Consider the following 17162-nt stretch of genomic DNA (forward strand, 5'->3'; position numbering starts at 1 on the left):
CCTCCCTCAGTGGGTTAAGGATCCACTGTGGCCATGAGCTGTGGTGTAGGCCACAGGCGCGGCTTGGATCTGCTGTTGCTGTGGGTGTGGTGTAGGCTGGCAGCTATAGCTCTGATTCGACCCTTAGCCTGGGAACCTCCATATGCTGTGAGTGTGGCCCTAAGTTAAAAATAGATAAATTAAACTAAAGTAAAATAAAGGCAATGATGTTTCAGGAAGGAGACTTTTAGGGGGCCCGGTGTAGTAGCTATTTCTGACTTATACATATGCTGGCAGACCCCAGGAGAGTTGTTTTTGTTTTTGTTTTTGTTTTGGTCTTTTGTCTTCCTAGGGCAGCAACCTCAGCCTATGGAGGTTCCCAGGCTAGGGGTCCAGTCAGAGCTGTAGCCACCGGCCTACACCACAGCCAGAGCAATGCAGGATCCAAGCCACATCTGCAGCCTACACCAGAGCTCACGGCAATGCCAGATCCTTAACCCACTGAGCCAGGCCAGGGATCAAACCTGAGTCCTCAGGGATATTAGTAGGGTTCATTAACCACTAAGCCGCAATGGGAACTCCCTCCAGGAGAGTTTTCAATTGCCCTTTCCAAAGAAAGCACAAGCTGCAGTGCCTGGAGGTTGAGGAATAAGCTCTGGACATCAGCCTCGGTTTTGACCCATGCAGGGTGAGAAGGATGTCCCTGACACCCAGTCTGTCGAGGTCACTTTGGTGAACTGTGGTTTCCCCAACCATGTCTTTAAAATGGACCAGCTCGGAACTACAACTTGTCAGTATCAGATTCAGAGCCCATTACCAGGGCCACACAAGCCTGCTCTTTCAGGAATGTATGTTTTGTACCCATATCGACATATTCAGGCACTTCTGAAGCTTTTGGCCCTCCTGACCATGGAAATACCAATGGCGACTAAAGAGGTTTTCATATCTAGAACACATTTTATGTGTTCATATTGAATTGGTGTGGAGGAGAATCGCCAAGGAGAGGCAGCAGAGTAACACAAAATTACCTGTGCGTCTTATTTTAAGTTACGGTTTTTGGTGTGAATCAAAAATATAAGTCTGACTAAAGAAAAGCCATGTTAATAACGAGACAGAAGATCCCTATTTAACCTCAAAACTGCCTCTCCACACTCTTCCTGCTCAACACACGCACACGTGGCCCTCCCCTTCCCTCACAAGCATCCTTCCTGCAGGAAACTGCCCGCCCCGCCCCGCCCCGGGCCCTGAGACCTGTAATGTCATTTGTCTTCTAATAGCAGAAGCAGCAAGCAAATAGGCAGTAGTTAAATAAGAGGCACTCGGTTGGTAACTAGTCCTCATCTGGATTTCTGGTCTGTCCGTGTTTCCAAAATGTGTTTCACTCCGGAGTACATTTAATTCAGACTGTGCCAACAAGCTGCATTTCTCTGGGGAAAAAAAATTAATACTCAAATGGTATTTTTGAGAAAAATGCTGCCACAAAAAAAAAAAAAGGAAACACCCAAAGCTTTCCTACCTTCTAAAGTCAAATCTCTTGAGGCTCCTGAAGCTCACAGCTGCTAGGAATGTAATTGTTTCTAACAGCACACATGCAGTCCTCAGGATAGCCCGAGTCATAGGCCAGGGTATGGCCAGGACTTTCTGGCCTACATGCCATGTAGCAGTATAGCTGAGAGTCTGAGGGTGCTAGAGGTGCTTCTTATATGTCTTTATCCGTATAAATGGGTTGTGTGCAGCCTGGGCAGCGGGAAGAGCAGTACGGCTGAGCCCAGTTAATGCTGTTAGTTAACTTCAAGGCTGGTTTGTGGCTCAGTTAAAGCCGGGTGCTCATACATGGCTGTCTGTCAAACTCAAGTCCACAGCATTGTTATAATAATTTCTGTGATAGAATACAGATTTGCCCATTGCTGGTCTGTAGGATACTTTTTCTTTCCAGGTGGTTAGGCATTTCATTCTATATGGCATTTTCACTTCAGTTAATAAGCAAGAATGTGAATATATTCTAAAGAATATGTTGTTATATATCAGTTTAAGAAAGTGCAAATTTGTTTTCCGTAAACATTTTAGAGAAGACTTTTGCTGAAGTAAAAAGAAAGAAAAAAGAAAACCAGGACATGATTTGATCTCCTGGGGCCCATTCTTATTTGCAAACCATACAGACGGGATTGAAGCGAAGGGATAAACTAGAATAATTCCTATTTAATAATAAAATATCTAAATCTAAAAGTGAAGTTGTAATATAACCACCTGAATAATTTGAATATTAGCTATTTGCAATGACTATTCAAAGATACTATGATAATATTCACATATAGATCATTATATCTCATTAGTATTTTTATTTTATATATCAGTACGTGAAATATTTTTTCCCTAATTGATTTTAAATTCCTAGGGCTTTTTGGAAAACAAGGGATGATGTTATCCAAAGTTTTTGAGTTTCCATTTAGTGTAAACATATAACATATATAATTTTTTCCTCTGTTTTAATCAATTCCATACACATCTCTATGTTGCAGTAAAATAAAGGATACTCATTTCACGAGAGAAATTATTTAACTGTATTACTAAAACTATTTTATGTAAACTGCAAAAATTCCCACTTAAAAACAGTCACATGTATCAATTTGAACATAATGGGATAAGAAATTACACTTGCAGAAATGAGGCTTTTATTGGGAATTGGATCCCAGTGTGTAGGAATATTAGCTGATGTTGACCCTAAAGAATTTTTACTGGTTATTTCCTAAACAAAGACGCTTGCCTGTTTAATAAACAAAATGTTTGTTTATGGATTGCACAGTTTGGTCAAAGCATTACACAAAGAATAAATGTTTTTGTTGGAATGCGTCAGAAGCTTGGCTTTTAAGCTGACGTGTAGAGGACTAGGTCACATGGGCACACGCCCATCCTTTGTAAAGTTGTGGAGTTGGATTTAAACTTAGATCACACTCCAGGGACCCCGGTTTGCACTTGAGAATTTAGTTCTATCTTTGCTTTTGGCATTATTAAGACTGTTTGAACTGCCTTATTAGAATGTTATTTCTTTTTTCTTTAATATGAGCCACTTAATCCCTGAATTTGAAACTAGGTGTTACTGTAGCTTGGGAGCAAAAGTACTTTTGATGGGAACCCCTCTTTGAATTATAAATGCAAGTTAGTAGACAAATTATACTTAATTTGTTACGCACTTTAAAATAGTTATATTTAATCTTTACAAATAACCTTTCACACACGAACTAATTCTTTGATTCGACTTCCTGATCACATTAGCAAACATTAATTGAATGACTGATTGAATGTATTATAAAGAGATGTGAAGCCAGAACTAAAAATTAGGAGATGAAGGTCTAACCACACTGCATGCCCACACATGCGCAGTCACAGTTTTACAAAACACACTGTGCCTTTGAGTCACTATTTAGAGTGGCCACAGAGCAGCCGGGCTTCAGTGTGAAATTTTTCAGCATGAAGGGTGGGGATTGCACAGAATTGTAGCTGCATCAAAATGACGGGAAAGGGCAGAAGTCCCTGTTTTCAACTGTCTGTTTTCAAAGAGTAAAACTTAAACTAGCTGTTTTCCCTCACAGAAGGACGTCTAAATCCCGCTTGTCTTTTTCTCTAACAGATCATTCTGAAATAATCAGCAGAAACGGAATGGAATGCCAAGAATCTGCATTGAGAATAACTAAACATTGTTACTGTACATACTATCCTGTTTCCTCCTCAATAGAATTGCCACAAACTGCATGCTAAATAAAGATGTAGTTCTTCTGGACAGACCACAACTCTAAGAAGCTAGTGCTGCTATATCATATATGAGTATTAAATACGGTATGCTTAGTATACTCCAACCTAAGATAGTTAACTACCTGAGACCAGCTGTGATGTTTAAAGACATAAAGGATAAAGTTGACTTTTAAAGGGTTTCTAAACATAGTTTCTGTCCTAGGAATATTGTCTTATCTCCATAACTATAGCCGAGGCAGAAAGTCCAACCAATTTGCTCATTTTGACTGAGACTATTTCCAAGTTAGCAATAAAACAGTTAGCATTAGTTTAAACAACCTACTCCAAGGGCAGGTTCGAGTCTAACTTCAATTACTGTCATTTCATTTACCCACTGGATCAAAGCTGTGTTTCACTTCTTGACAACACGAATGCTGCAGCAAAGATGAGAAGTGAAGTAAAACCATGACCTGCCCTGCAGGTCTAAAATCGGAATGGAAATTCAAGCACAAGTACTGGGGACACATCAAAGTGTGGTGTTTGGTTTGCCTGGAGATGCCGCATTGAATCGTGTGATTCTAGAATAACATTAAGTAGATTGAAAAAGAAACTTTGCACGGTATGAGCTTCATACCCCACCAAACAAAGTCTTGAAGGTATTATTTTACAAGTATATTTTTAAAGTTGTTTTATAAGAGAGACTTTGTAGAAGTGCCTAGATTTTGCCAGACTTCATCCAGCTTGACAAGAATGAGAGGCCCATGCCAACAGTCTAATCAAAGGGATTAGTCTTTCAAATTCACTATCCGGTTGCCTGTTACAGAATAATAACGCTTCTAAACTAAAAACCTAGTCAAACAAGGAAGCTGTAGGTGAGGAGATCTGTATAATATTCTAATTTAAGTAAGTTTGCGTTTAGTCACTGAAAATTTGACTGTGACTTTAATCTAAATTACTATGTAAGCAAAAAGTAGATAGTTTCACTTTTAAAAACATCCATCACTGTTTTGCATTTCAAAAGTTGGATTTAAGGGTTGTAACTGACTACAGCATGGAAAAAATAGTTCTTTTAATTCTTTCACCTTACAGCATATTTTATGTCTCAAAAGTATAAAAAACTTTAATACAAGTACATACATATTATATATACACATACATATATATACTATATATGGATGAAACATATTTTAATGTTGTTTACTTTTTTAAATACTTGGTTGATCTTCAAGGTAATAGCGATACAATTAAATTTTGTTCAGAAAGTTTGTTTTAAAGTTTATTTTAAGCACTATCGTACCAAATATTTCATATTTCACATTTTATATGTTGCACATAGCCTATACAGTACCTACATAGTTTTTAAATTATTGTTTAAAAACAAAACAGCTGTTATAAATGACTATTATGTGTAATTGTTTAAAACATCCATTTTCTTTGTGAACATATTAGTGATTGAAGTATTTTGACTTTTGAGATTGAATGTAAAATATTTTAAATTTTGGCATCATCGTCTGTTCTGAAAACTACATGCACCAACCATATCATTTTTGTTTGAGGAAAAAAGCAATCTGCCACTTTAATTAATGTTGGTCAAAGTCTAATGACGACTTATATCGTAGGTTTGATAACTCTACCAAAAGAAAACCACATTCTGAGTGTAATCTTACATAGTGCTTGTATCTTTACATTTGTTTTAATTTGTGGAAAAGTATCTAACTTGTATTTCTTTGGTAGTTTCATCTTTATGTATTATTGATATTTGTAACTTTCTCAACTATAACAATGTAGTTATGCTACAACTTGCCTAAAACATGCAACCTTTTTTTCTTTTTTTCTTTGTTAACTCAAACTCATTGAAAACAGAGTATACATTACTAAAAGGTAAATTATGGGAATCCCTGAAATATTTTTGTAGACTAATTGTTGTAACATTGTCTCTTTTTTTCTTTTGCTTCATGATTTTGATTTTAAAAATTATTAGCACACAACTACTTTCAGCCCTTTAATAATGGAGCATCAAAAACATCACCTGTACCCCCAAGCAAATATAGAAGACTGTATTTTTACTATGATATCCATTTTCCAGAATTGTGATTATAATATGCAAAGAGTCATAAATATGTCATTTACAATAAGGAGGAGGCAAGGCAAATGCATAGATGTACAAATATATGTACAACAGATTTTGCTTTTTATTTATTTATAATGTAATTTTATAGAATAATTCTGGGATTTGAGAGGATCTAAAACTATTTTTCTGTATAAATATTATTTGCCAAAAGTTTGTTTATATTCAGAAGTCTGACTATGATGAATAAATCTTAAATGCTTTGTTTAATTACAAAAACAAAATCACCAATATCCAAGACATGAAGATAGCAATTCAACCAATACTGTAGTTAAGAGATGAACTCGCCACTTGTACGGGACTGCATTTCACTCTTGGTTTTCAGGATATAACAGCACTTCACCGAAATATTCTTTGAGCCATACCACTGGTAACATTTCTACTAAATCTTTCTGTAACACTTAAAGAATTCCTTCATTCATTACCTTACAGTGTAAACAGGAGTCTAATTTGTATCAATTCTGTTTTGGTTGTAATAGTTCACTCACCCAATGTACAACCAATGAAATAAAAGAAGCATTTAAAAGGATTTCTCGTCGTCCTCCTTTTGTGGTTGCTGTTGTCGTTTGTTGTTGTTGAGCTAGGTTGGTAATTAGCCAAACAAAATGGTTTTCACATTCACACAGATAACATTTGGTAACTTCAAAGAAGAGCAAGCTTTCGATCTTGGCTTCCTAACAGTAAGAAAAACAATTTAAAAGGATCATTTGGGAAGTATTTTTAGTATTCTCTGAAATTAGAAATAAACGTCAACCCCACCCCTCAGTCCTCTTCTTCAGAATTCCTGTCCGAATATGAAGAGACGTGAACATCAGTAACCAAGTGGGGAGCAAAACGTCGCTTGCATTAACAGACAAGAAAGTGCCCATTAACCCCTAAAACAGGCCTGACTGGGCAACGTGTCTTAGACCTCAGGCTGCTGGAAGAGGCAGCAGGATGCGTCCTGCCCTAAGCAGACACCCTGCCAGCTGGACCACGGGGAGCGCAAGAGCTGACCATCCTCCCTGAGGGCAGGTGCTTGGCCAAGTGAGTCCTCCTAAGAGGGGCTGTGCACCTTCTCCGTCTTCTCATTTCTCCATCCTCTGGGGCCCGTGGTATTTCTCAAGGGAGGTGGGAGCGGGCCTTGTCATGCAAGGGTTGGCAGAAGTCACCTCCTCTATGGGCCAAGGCAGGATCAGGGAGAGAAGAAGACTTTGTCCAAGGCAAGTGTGATGCTTCAGACCCCCTGAGTGGTTATGAGACCCCTCGTGAGGGCAGACAACACAAACATCCCACAGACCAGCCACATACACATGCGAGCGCTTGTATTCTTAATTCCAAGGGTAAAAGTACTTTCACACCTCTGCGGATGTTTGAAAAACTGGCTATGTGTTTGGATGAGCAATGTCTTTAATTGCAGAAGAGAAGCTGGCAACCCATCAGTCACTCCTCACGAGAAAATATTCTCTGTTGATAGTAAGTTCAAGGTGCCAAGTTTTGAGAACAAGTTGTTATTTTAAGTGAAAAAAATCTAAGACAAACTGTATTAAAAATTTTCACACCTGGTTTATGAAGTATAATTTTCATCAGTAGGCTGACTTTTTATGCTACTACATCAAAATCAAAAGTGAAATTTAAACCTGAGAGGACAAAATTAATTTATCTCTTCAGCACAGGAGATATTTAAATATGAAACATCAATTATTCTATAATTATCTGCCAATAGGAAGATGTTATTTTAACTTGGGGCATCCTAAACTAAAAATGATGTTTCGAACCCAGAAGTATATGCTGCTTATTATTAACTATAGTTATTTTGCAACAAATTTAAAGCTTTTAGGGGCAGCCAGGCAAACAAAAAAAATATAGTTCAACATTCTGACGTCAGTGAGAAGGAAATACTGGCTCACTAAAGAATGATTTCTTCTTCCCCCCAAATATCCAAGGATCTCTGAACTATTAGGCTGTCCTTGCAGCTGGACTGGCTTATGTCCAAAGGCAGGACTGAGTCACTGTGAATCAGTATGATTTGCACAAAATGGAACACAGCGGGGGCCTCCCTCCCTGCTCTTGGTGGGAGAGGCGGACAGCAGGGATGGAGAAGGGGCAGAACTGAGAATGTTCAGGGACCTGCTTACGTGTCCGGCGCTGGGCTCAACAGTCCACATCGGTTTCTAACAAGTCCGTCCTGTGTCGCTGAGGAGAATTCTAATAACTAAGTTCCAACTACTGCAAAGATTCTTCTGCGAGATTCTGTTGTGACAAGTAGCTTGATTCTAGATCAAAACTACCTTTTCGTATCTGCCTTCAGCTGTGATTAGATGCACAGCTTAGTTGAAAACCCCTGTCCATGTGATTCCAACTGCATGACCTAGGGTCACATGGCATCACTTGATCCCTCTGCTCCAGCAGCTGAAAAATGAAGGCCCACCCATTTCAAGGGTCCTTTCAGGCTCCCAGTGTAAATTCATATGTGGTACTTGGCTTATATTTTAATCAAACCCTTTCAGACATCCCCTCCAAAGCTGGTGAAAAGCACATGGCCGTTTTCATGAACTAGGGTAGAATCAGGAAGTACCTCTGTTTTGTTCATTTACACTTGCCACAATCCTGAGCATTGCGAAGGAGCTATTATACCTGTAATGCAGATGAGAATTCGAGGCACATGAAAATCGACTAACTCTTTCAAGATCACACAGAGTAGCAGAACCCTCAAGCCCTGCCTTGTCCTAACTCTACAGTCATGCTGACATGGCAACCTTCAGGTCCAAATTTCAGAAAAGAACTCAGAAGAAAGCATTCATCTAGGTTTAAGATGAAGCCATCATAAGAAAGCTTTACTAGGATACATAGACAGGTTTTCTTCACTATCACAAGAATATCACAAGAATGATTTATAAAAAATTTTTGTGGCTATGGGCTGCAAAGTACTATTCTAGGTTTAGGACAGAGCCCAGTTCTTTATTAGGACCAGAGGCAACGGAAGGAATATGAATTGAACCATTTCTCCAGTGTGATTCAGTCTTTTTAAATCAAACTGCAATACGATCCGCTTGAAATAAAAAAAATTGTGAAAGCCACTGAATTTTTCCCCATAAGAGTATGTCATTAAGTCAAAATAAAGCAGCCCCTAAAAAAAGATGGAGGTTGGGATGTCAACATGCCTTTTTTTTTTTTTTTCCTTTGTAGGGTGGCACCCACAGCATTATGCAAGTTGCCAGGCTAGGGGGGCAAATCAGAGCAGCAGCTGCCAGCTACAGCCACAGAAATGCAGGATCAGAGCTGCATCTGCCACCTACACCACAGCTCACGGCAGTGCCAGATCCCCAACCCACTGAGCGAGGCCAGGGGTCAAACCCACATCCTCACAGATACCGGTTGGATTTGTTTCTGCTGCCCCAGAACAGGACCTCCCTCAACATGTCTTTTTGAGACACAATTCGGCCCACAAGAACGGCAGCCTAACAACGATGGGTTTCGACAGCTGTTAAAGTATTCACGAAAGAGCTCCTGTTGTCTTTTCAGCAAGAGGGTCCCACCTACACAATATAGGGTGACCTTTCATGGCCCCTTGGGGTCCTTTCATTTGATTGGTTTTGATTGGCTGTGGATTGTAGCAGTTTGACCACAAGATCTCTTAACTTCTACACCAGAGGCAACAGTCTGTGATTAAATCAGCAGCCTAGCATGTTCTTCGCTGGTCTCAATATTTAATTTACTTTGTAATTTTGATTTTCAAATATATTTTAGGTTTATACAGTCTTTTAAGGCAGTCTTAGTCAAGCTTGGCTAAGAAGACCAAGGGTTTTAACTACAAGAATAATGGTATCAAATATTTTTTGTGCCCTTATATTGTGATAGTCTTTCAGATTCATCTTGATTCATTAATCATTACAATAACCTTCCATGGTTAATTCCATTGTAGCACACCCATTAATAAATGAGAACACTGAGGACTGAAAAAGAATAGATAACTTAACCAAAGTCACAAAGTTTGCAGAAAAGCGGGCACTGACACCAAGGCAGGGCGACTCTGGATCCACCTCACTACCCCAAATGCGGTTCTTGAACCTGCCCCAGGAGCACCTGGGGACTTGTCAGAAATGCAGGATCCAGGGCCCCCTCCAGATCACTGAAGCAGCATCTGCAGTCTAACCAGATGCTCAGGTGAGTCGTACACATGTTAAAACCTAAGCAGTGGTAGCCTGCGGTCAGCTCCTCCTTTGGAATGAAGCCCTCACTCCAGCATCTAGGAGTGACAGCAGGCAAGCCCAGCTGTCAGTCTCCTTCTGGAATTGCATTGGCAAATGACACTTGCCTTCTGCAGAGTCTCCCTCTGTTCCTCAGCACAGCTCCTGCCTAGGTGACTGACAGAGAGGTATCGAGGCCCACAGCTCTGCCCAACTCAGAGCCAATACTGCGCCGTGGTCCCCAGCTTCCCCAGCCGTGGGGCTGAGGCTTTTGTTGGGACTGTCACAGCACCACCTCTCCCCTGGCCTAATCCTGCTTGCGTCCCTTCCCCATGGGCTAGAATTTCCACCTCAAAGTCTGCTTCCCAGGAAACCCAAACTTCAACAGAGAGGTGACTCTACCATTTACTAGTTCCATTATTCGAGCATTTGATTTCCTTTTAAACTGGTGCAAGAAATATATTCCAAACCATAATTTGATTCTTTTTGATGAAAAAATTATTTGCCTATCAAAGTGTCTTGCCTGAGAGCACACTGAATTCATCACAGAAGAAGAAGAGGAAGAAAGAAGTCAAAACTCAAGTATGTTTCACTGTGGATTCTCAAAATGGCAAGTTTTCACATATTTCCAGAGGAAAGAACTTTTATTTTTTAAAGGCACTAGCGAAAGCCATGTTTCACTGGGTCCGCATTTTCACTCTCAGTCATTTACATTCCTGAGTTCTTTGTCACTACCTCTTTGAAAGGAAATCAGAAAAAAAAAAAAAATCAAATGGGTTCTTTTGGAAGCCAAGTATCTTCATATAAGGTTAGAACAGAGCGCATTAAGTGTGCCTTCGGTAAATACAGCTCCGGGGCCAGATGTGGCTGTAGAACACAGGCGTCTAAGGCGCTGGCAAGCAGCCTGTTGGGCCCATCAGAGCCATTTCAGACTAACTGCAGTGATCCCTCTCCCTCGGTCATGACATGGACAAGCCGCAGCGGGTGGCGCTCAGGAATGACCGCAGGCGACAGGCACTCCTGACCCAAGCCCCCGTTAGGACAGCCCGGCGTCATCAGGAAACACACGCCTGGCATCGATGCCGAGATTATCCCAACTCCCGGAGTCATCGGTAGGTTCTGAATCAAAACCACATCCTGGGTGGCTTTGCCCTGGGAAACATCTTCACAGGAATCAATGAGCATATTTAGTGCATGAGTTGATGGCCAGCTGAGGACACGGGGACCATCCCGGCCATACATTCGACCCATGTGAGCCGCTTGCCGAAGAGCGGAAACCAGGTCAGCTGGGGAGCCCTTCGCTGACCGTGGGTCTGGGCGAACCCCGCCACGTGAGGCAGGGCAGCGCAGAGCTCGAGAGCGGGGCACTGGAAGCCGAGTGGGCTGCGCTCAAACCCTGGCTCTCCACGCTCTGTCTGGGGGACCACGGGCAGAGAGTGAACCTCCAGATGGGTTTGGCTCTCTGTAAAAAGGAGCCGATTAATAATAGCATGTACCACATAAGGTAGCTGTTGAGAATTCAGTGAGTTAACATACACAAAACCCTTAGAACTGTGCCTGGAACATCAAAGTTTGTGCTGTCTTTGAAAGACAGCCAGACTTTGAGCCGTTTGCCATTTGAAAGGAGTTTCTCTATATGCCTCATGTTCTAGGCGGACAGCCTGCCAGCCCTGCTCCTTGGCAAGGTTGATGAGATAGCCTGGGTGCCTCACCGTGGAATTAGGTAAACCAGTTGCTAGTCATCACCCAGGCACTGGGTGAACTCAGCAGACAACTCATCTTTGGATATCCTGTGGTAAGGAACCTTCCAGACTTCCATTGCTGGGGCCTCAGGAGAACAAATACAGTGAATGAAACTCTGGAGGAAAAGAACAAAGAAAGCTGACAAATAACAAAGATATTAAAAACAGCTCTTTTACATGCACTGTGGAGCTATCAGGAAAGTAAGAACTGATCAGAGACTGAAAAAAAAAATGGGAAAATTTTAATGTGAGCTAGCACCAAATCTACCCTTTGTCTGGCGGCACATGCCCAACTCCAGGAAACTGGAGTCTCCACGTGGCACAGGAAGCCAAAAGCAAGACTGGCCTGTTCCAGGCAGAGAGCAGACCTGCAGCCAGAGCCTTGAAGGCCTGCGCAGCCAGCAGGGCTGGACTGATGTTTCCTAGCCCACCTCGGGCAGCCAGTAAAAACCCAGGAATCCAGGTAAAGAATATTATTAGTGTAATATTCTGAAAATCAAAACTAATGGGGAAAAGTCCATGATGAATGAAATATCAAAACTGTGAACCAAGACTGTTTGTCACTGTTTGTTTGACGTGCCACCCTGTGTCACTGTGCAGTGAGGACTGTCCATTCCGCTGGGCGGACTTACGAGGCCAGACGCTGGCCTAACAGCAGGCTGGGCCACAGAGGCTTTCTATATAGTCTTGTTTTTAAACTGCTCACCTTTCATTAACTTTCTTCACTTGGTCCACAATACAAGAGGATATTTTGAAAAGTATATATACTTTGCACATGAGAACAAATTCTGAAAAGGGCACACACTTTTTTCTACTGCTTCAAACCCCAATACGGCTCTACAGGATGCTGCCATCTGGCTAAGGAAGCAGATGGCAGTCTAACAAAACCAGTAGACCAGTGGGGCCAAAAGAGGCAGTAATAACAAGCTCTGTTCTAAGCTCTACTCCCCATATATATATATATATTTTTTGAAACAAATATCTGAAACAATATTATCACGAAAACAGTATTTCCCTAACTAGACACTTACTATTCCATTTAACTATTCTCTTCCATGCCCTTTTATTAAAGTCCTGGTCGATACCCACAGAATTATTTGCACAACTCACAGTTTCAAAGACACTATTCCAAGTTAACTACTAAGAGTAAGTATGATGAGTACAACTTCCAAATGGAAAAAAAAATTAAGAAAAAAAAAAAAGCTATCCAAAAGAACATGGGAAAAGGGAAACAAAAAGAGAGAAAAAAAGAAAATACATAGAAATGACAAAAGAAGATAGTGGAAATAAATATCGTTAATGACAATAAGTATAAAGACTGAACTACTTAATATATTATGGCCAGACTGAATTTTTTTAAAAATACAGGTACATGATGTTTATAATAAGCATACCTAAAACATAAATACATAGAAAGCTGAAAAGTCAAAGCATGATTGAAGAGAAACTAGAAAAAACGAACCAAAAGAAAGCTGATATAACTATATTAATATCATAAAAATAATTGCTTTCTGTCCTTTGTCTTTTTTAGGGCTGCACCCACGGCGTGTGGAGGTTCCCAGGCTAGGGGTCGAATCAAAGCTGTAGCCACCGGCCTACACCACAGCCACAGCAATGTGGGATCCGAGCCGTGTCTGCAACCTACACCACAGCTCACGGCATCACCAGATCCTTAACCCATTGAGCGAGGCCAGGGATCAAACCCACTACTTCATGGTTACTAGTCGGGTTCATTAACCACTAAGCCATGACAGGAACTCCATAAAAACAAATTTTAAAGCCAAGAGCAATGATAGAGATTTTAAAGGCCAGTCTTTAATGATCAAATGGTCAGTTCACCAGGAAAAATCAATTCTATACTGGTAGGCACACAACAACATAAACACAAAACATATAAGCAAAAAATTGAATATAAGCAAAAATTGATAGAACTATGAGCGAGCCTCACGATAATAGGAGACCTAGATATCTGCTTAGTTGTTGACTGATCAGGCAAGATCAAGTACATGAGAAAATATTTGGAATATTTAAAGAATACTGCCTACATGCTTGACCTAAAAAACACAGAACTCAAAAATTAAGTACTGTCCATTATCTTCTTGCACATAGGAAACATTTTTAAAAACTCATTCTGTGCCAGGCCACTAATGCAAGCCTCAATACTAACTTGCAAGTACTGCATATCCAATTACATTTTTCCGATAAAAAAAAATGCAGCTGTTAGAAATTCATGATAAAGTAAATAGAAACTATGTTCAGTAATTTTAAGAGCCTTCTAAATGAAAGAATAATGGAAATTAGAAAGTATTGAACTAAATAATAATGAAATATACATAAACTTTAAAGAGGTAGGAACTCCCGTTGTGGCGCAGCAGAAACGAATCCGACTAGGAACCATGAGGTTTGGGGTTCGATCCCTGGCCTCGCTCAATGGGTTAAGGATCCAGCATTGCCATGAGCTGTGATGTAGGTCACAGACGTGGCTCTGATCCTATGTTGCTGTGGCTGTGGTGTAGGCTGGCAGCCGTAGCTCTGATTTGACCCCTATCCTGGGAACCTCCATATGCGGCGGGTACAGCCCTAAAAGAAAGGAAAAAAAAAAAAAAAAACCTTTAAAGAGGTAAATAAAATGATAAAGGAAACTACATAGTCTTAAATATTTACATCAAGAAAGACTCAAAATTAACAAATCAGCATCCAAATCAAGAATCTAGACAAAGGGAGTTCGTCTTATGGCTCAGCTGTAATGCGCCTTAGTAGTAGCCATGAGGATGCCTGGCTCCGCTCAGGGGGTTAAGGATCCGGCGTTGCCATGAGATGTGGTGTAGATCACAGATGTGACTCGGATCCTGGGTTGCTGTGGCTGTGGTGCAGGCTGGCAGCTGCAGCTCCAATTGGACCCCTGGCCTGGGAACTTTCATGTGCCACTAAAAAGGACAAAAAAAAAAAAAAAATCTAAAAAGAAGCTAGAAAAAAATCAGTGTAAGTCCCCAGAAAGTAAAAAGAAAAGCATAATATACGGAAGAGAAATTTTCCCTAAAATAGAAACTAAGGATATAATGTAGAGGATCCAGAAAGCAAAAATATAGTGGCCTGACAAGAATAATGCAATGGACAAGATTTGACAAGATTCATCAAGGAAACAAAGATAGGAGGCATAAATCAAAGAACATAATTTATGCCACGGGTACAGCCCTCAAAAGACAAAAAAGACAAAGAAAAAAGAACATAATAAATGTAAAATGACATCATTAAAGCTGTGGTATTTAAAGGATAGGAAAAGGCTATTTTGCATAATTCATGCCAGTACAATCTCAGGAAAGCAGAGTTAACAAAACTACCCCAAAAAGAAATAGAAAAGTAGATTCTATGATCTACTAATCAATCAAACTAACTGAATCAGTGGTTAAAAATTAATCATACACACACACACACACACACACACACACACACACACACACACACACACACACAGATACTACCAGGCACAGCCAACTTTACAGGTAATTTTTACCAAACATTTAAGAAACAAAGAATCTAATTTTATACAAATTCTTTCAGGTGACAGAACAATAGAAGCATGCCCACACCTCCTATTAATACCAAAGTAATAATAAAATCAGGAAAGGACAATAAATGAAAGCTAAAATTATGGACAAGTCACTCATTGAAAATAGATACATGAACACATTATCAGTTTAATGAAGAAAAACACATGACCTCCCCAAGGATGCAAATATACCATTACATTAAATAACATCCATTTATAATTTAAAAATATCTAGATGAATTAGTAATAAAAAGAGAATTTCCATTTCCTGATAAAGGATATATACAGTATTACACCAGGCATAGCCATAAATGGTAAAATAGTAAAAGAACTCCCCTGAATATCGAGAATAAGGCAACTTCCAAACTACTGTTGCTTTGATTCAACATTGTACAGGAAGTCTTAGCTGGTACTGTAGCACAAGAGAGAAAAAAATCTGTAAAAAATAGGAAAGCAAGCAAAGCTCATTATTTATGAATGATGTAATTTTATGTGGAAAACACAATCACCAGATAAATATTTAGATTAACAAATGTACTTAACAAATTGCCAGCATTAGAATTTACATGCATCAGCTAAGACAATCTTATTTGCTGTAATAGACATAGCTCAGCGGCCTAACAAAATAAAAATTAATACCCATCATGTAAAGCTAATTTAATGGGAGCAGGTGCAAGATGGGGATCCATGCTACTAGTCACCTGGGGACCCAAATAGAGATGTCACCCTGTGGACATCATTCCAAAGTCTTCCTGGCACCAACACCCAGCAGTTTCCAGGGAAGGAGTGGGGAGCTACAGGGGAAGTTTTTATGGGCCAGGCCTCAGTGTGGCCTACCTAACCACTGCCCCCATCCCATTTGCCAGGAGTCGGTCATGCAGCTGCCCCTAATTGGAAGGAAGGCCGAGAAGAAAGATGTGTGTCCAAGAAGAAAGGGAGACCCCTTTAATGATAATAAGCAAGGTCATCCCTGCCACAAAATAAATAAAAATCGTGTAACCGTACCCAAAAGCAATTTAAAAATAAGTCTATAAGCAAGGTACAAGTGACAAATAGGAAAATACCTAGGAATTAATCTAACAAAAGATGTACAAAGATTTTTTGAGAAAAATTTTCAACTTTTTTGAAAGACTAATAAACAGGGATATCCCAGGTACACAAACAGGAAAAAGTATCGTTAAGGTGTCACTTCCCCCATATTAAACTATAGCTCTAATACAATCCAATCAAAACACTAACTATTTATGGTATCTGACAAACTGACTCTAAAATGTATATGGGAAAGCAAAGAACTAAAAATGCCAAAGGAGTGTAAGGTAAGGGCTTTCCCAGTCCACATCAGAACTCGTTAATAAAGCGGTAGCAACGAAGACAGGGTGGAATTGATAAGGTGTCAAACAAGGTAGACCAATGGAACAAAACAGAAGGGCCGGAAACAGTCCACACTTAGAAGGAAGCTTGACTCATGACAGTGACAGAGGGACTTAGAAAATCAGGGCGAGTAGGGAAACTGTGCAATAAATGGTCCTTGGACATTTGGTTATCCAATGGATAAAAAAAAAAATTTTAATTGGATCCATACCTCTCACCATACATGAAGGTTATCAATTCCAATTAGATTAAACACCAAATTTAAAGGACAAATATATAAATTTTTAAGAAGACAATGCATTTTATCATCTCTGGGATAGGGTAAGATGTATTAAATTCTTTTAAAAGCTCAAAAGCATAAAGGAAAAAAAATCAATAAATTTAACTCCTTTAAAATTAAGTTCTCTTTATCAAAGAGAAGAACAAACTAAGAGAAGGTATATGATATACACGCACACATAAGAGATAAAAATTAGTATCTGGACTATGTAAAG

At 39.8% G+C, this 17162-nt stretch overlaps 1 protein-coding gene and 1 long non-coding RNA gene across 14 annotated transcripts in view; one reads left to right on the forward strand and one right to left on the reverse strand.

Moving 5' to 3' along the window:
- The window catches only part of MBNL2 (muscleblind like splicing regulator 2), a 159340-nt gene extending 152975 nt beyond the window's left edge, over window positions 1-6365 (forward strand). For all 8 annotated transcript variants that reach the window (XM_047756178.1, XM_047756177.1, XM_047756171.1 and 5 more), the window contains one exon: window positions 3608-6365. In XM_047756178.1, the coding sequence (XP_047612134.1) occupies window positions 3608-3622 (15 nt within the window). In that variant the 3' untranslated portion in view covers window positions 3623-6365. The remainder of the gene's footprint in view (window positions 1-3607) is intronic.
- LOC125113452 (uncharacterized) overlaps window positions 1-17162 on the reverse strand; it is an 82848-nt gene that overhangs the window by 40428 nt on the left and 25258 nt on the right. The window lies entirely within an intron of this gene.

This window comes from Phacochoerus africanus, chromosome 13 (assembly GCF_016906955.1).
Source record: "Phacochoerus africanus isolate WHEZ1 chromosome 13, ROS_Pafr_v1, whole genome shotgun sequence".
NCBI lineage: Eukaryota > Metazoa > Chordata > Mammalia > Artiodactyla > Suidae > Phacochoerus > Phacochoerus africanus.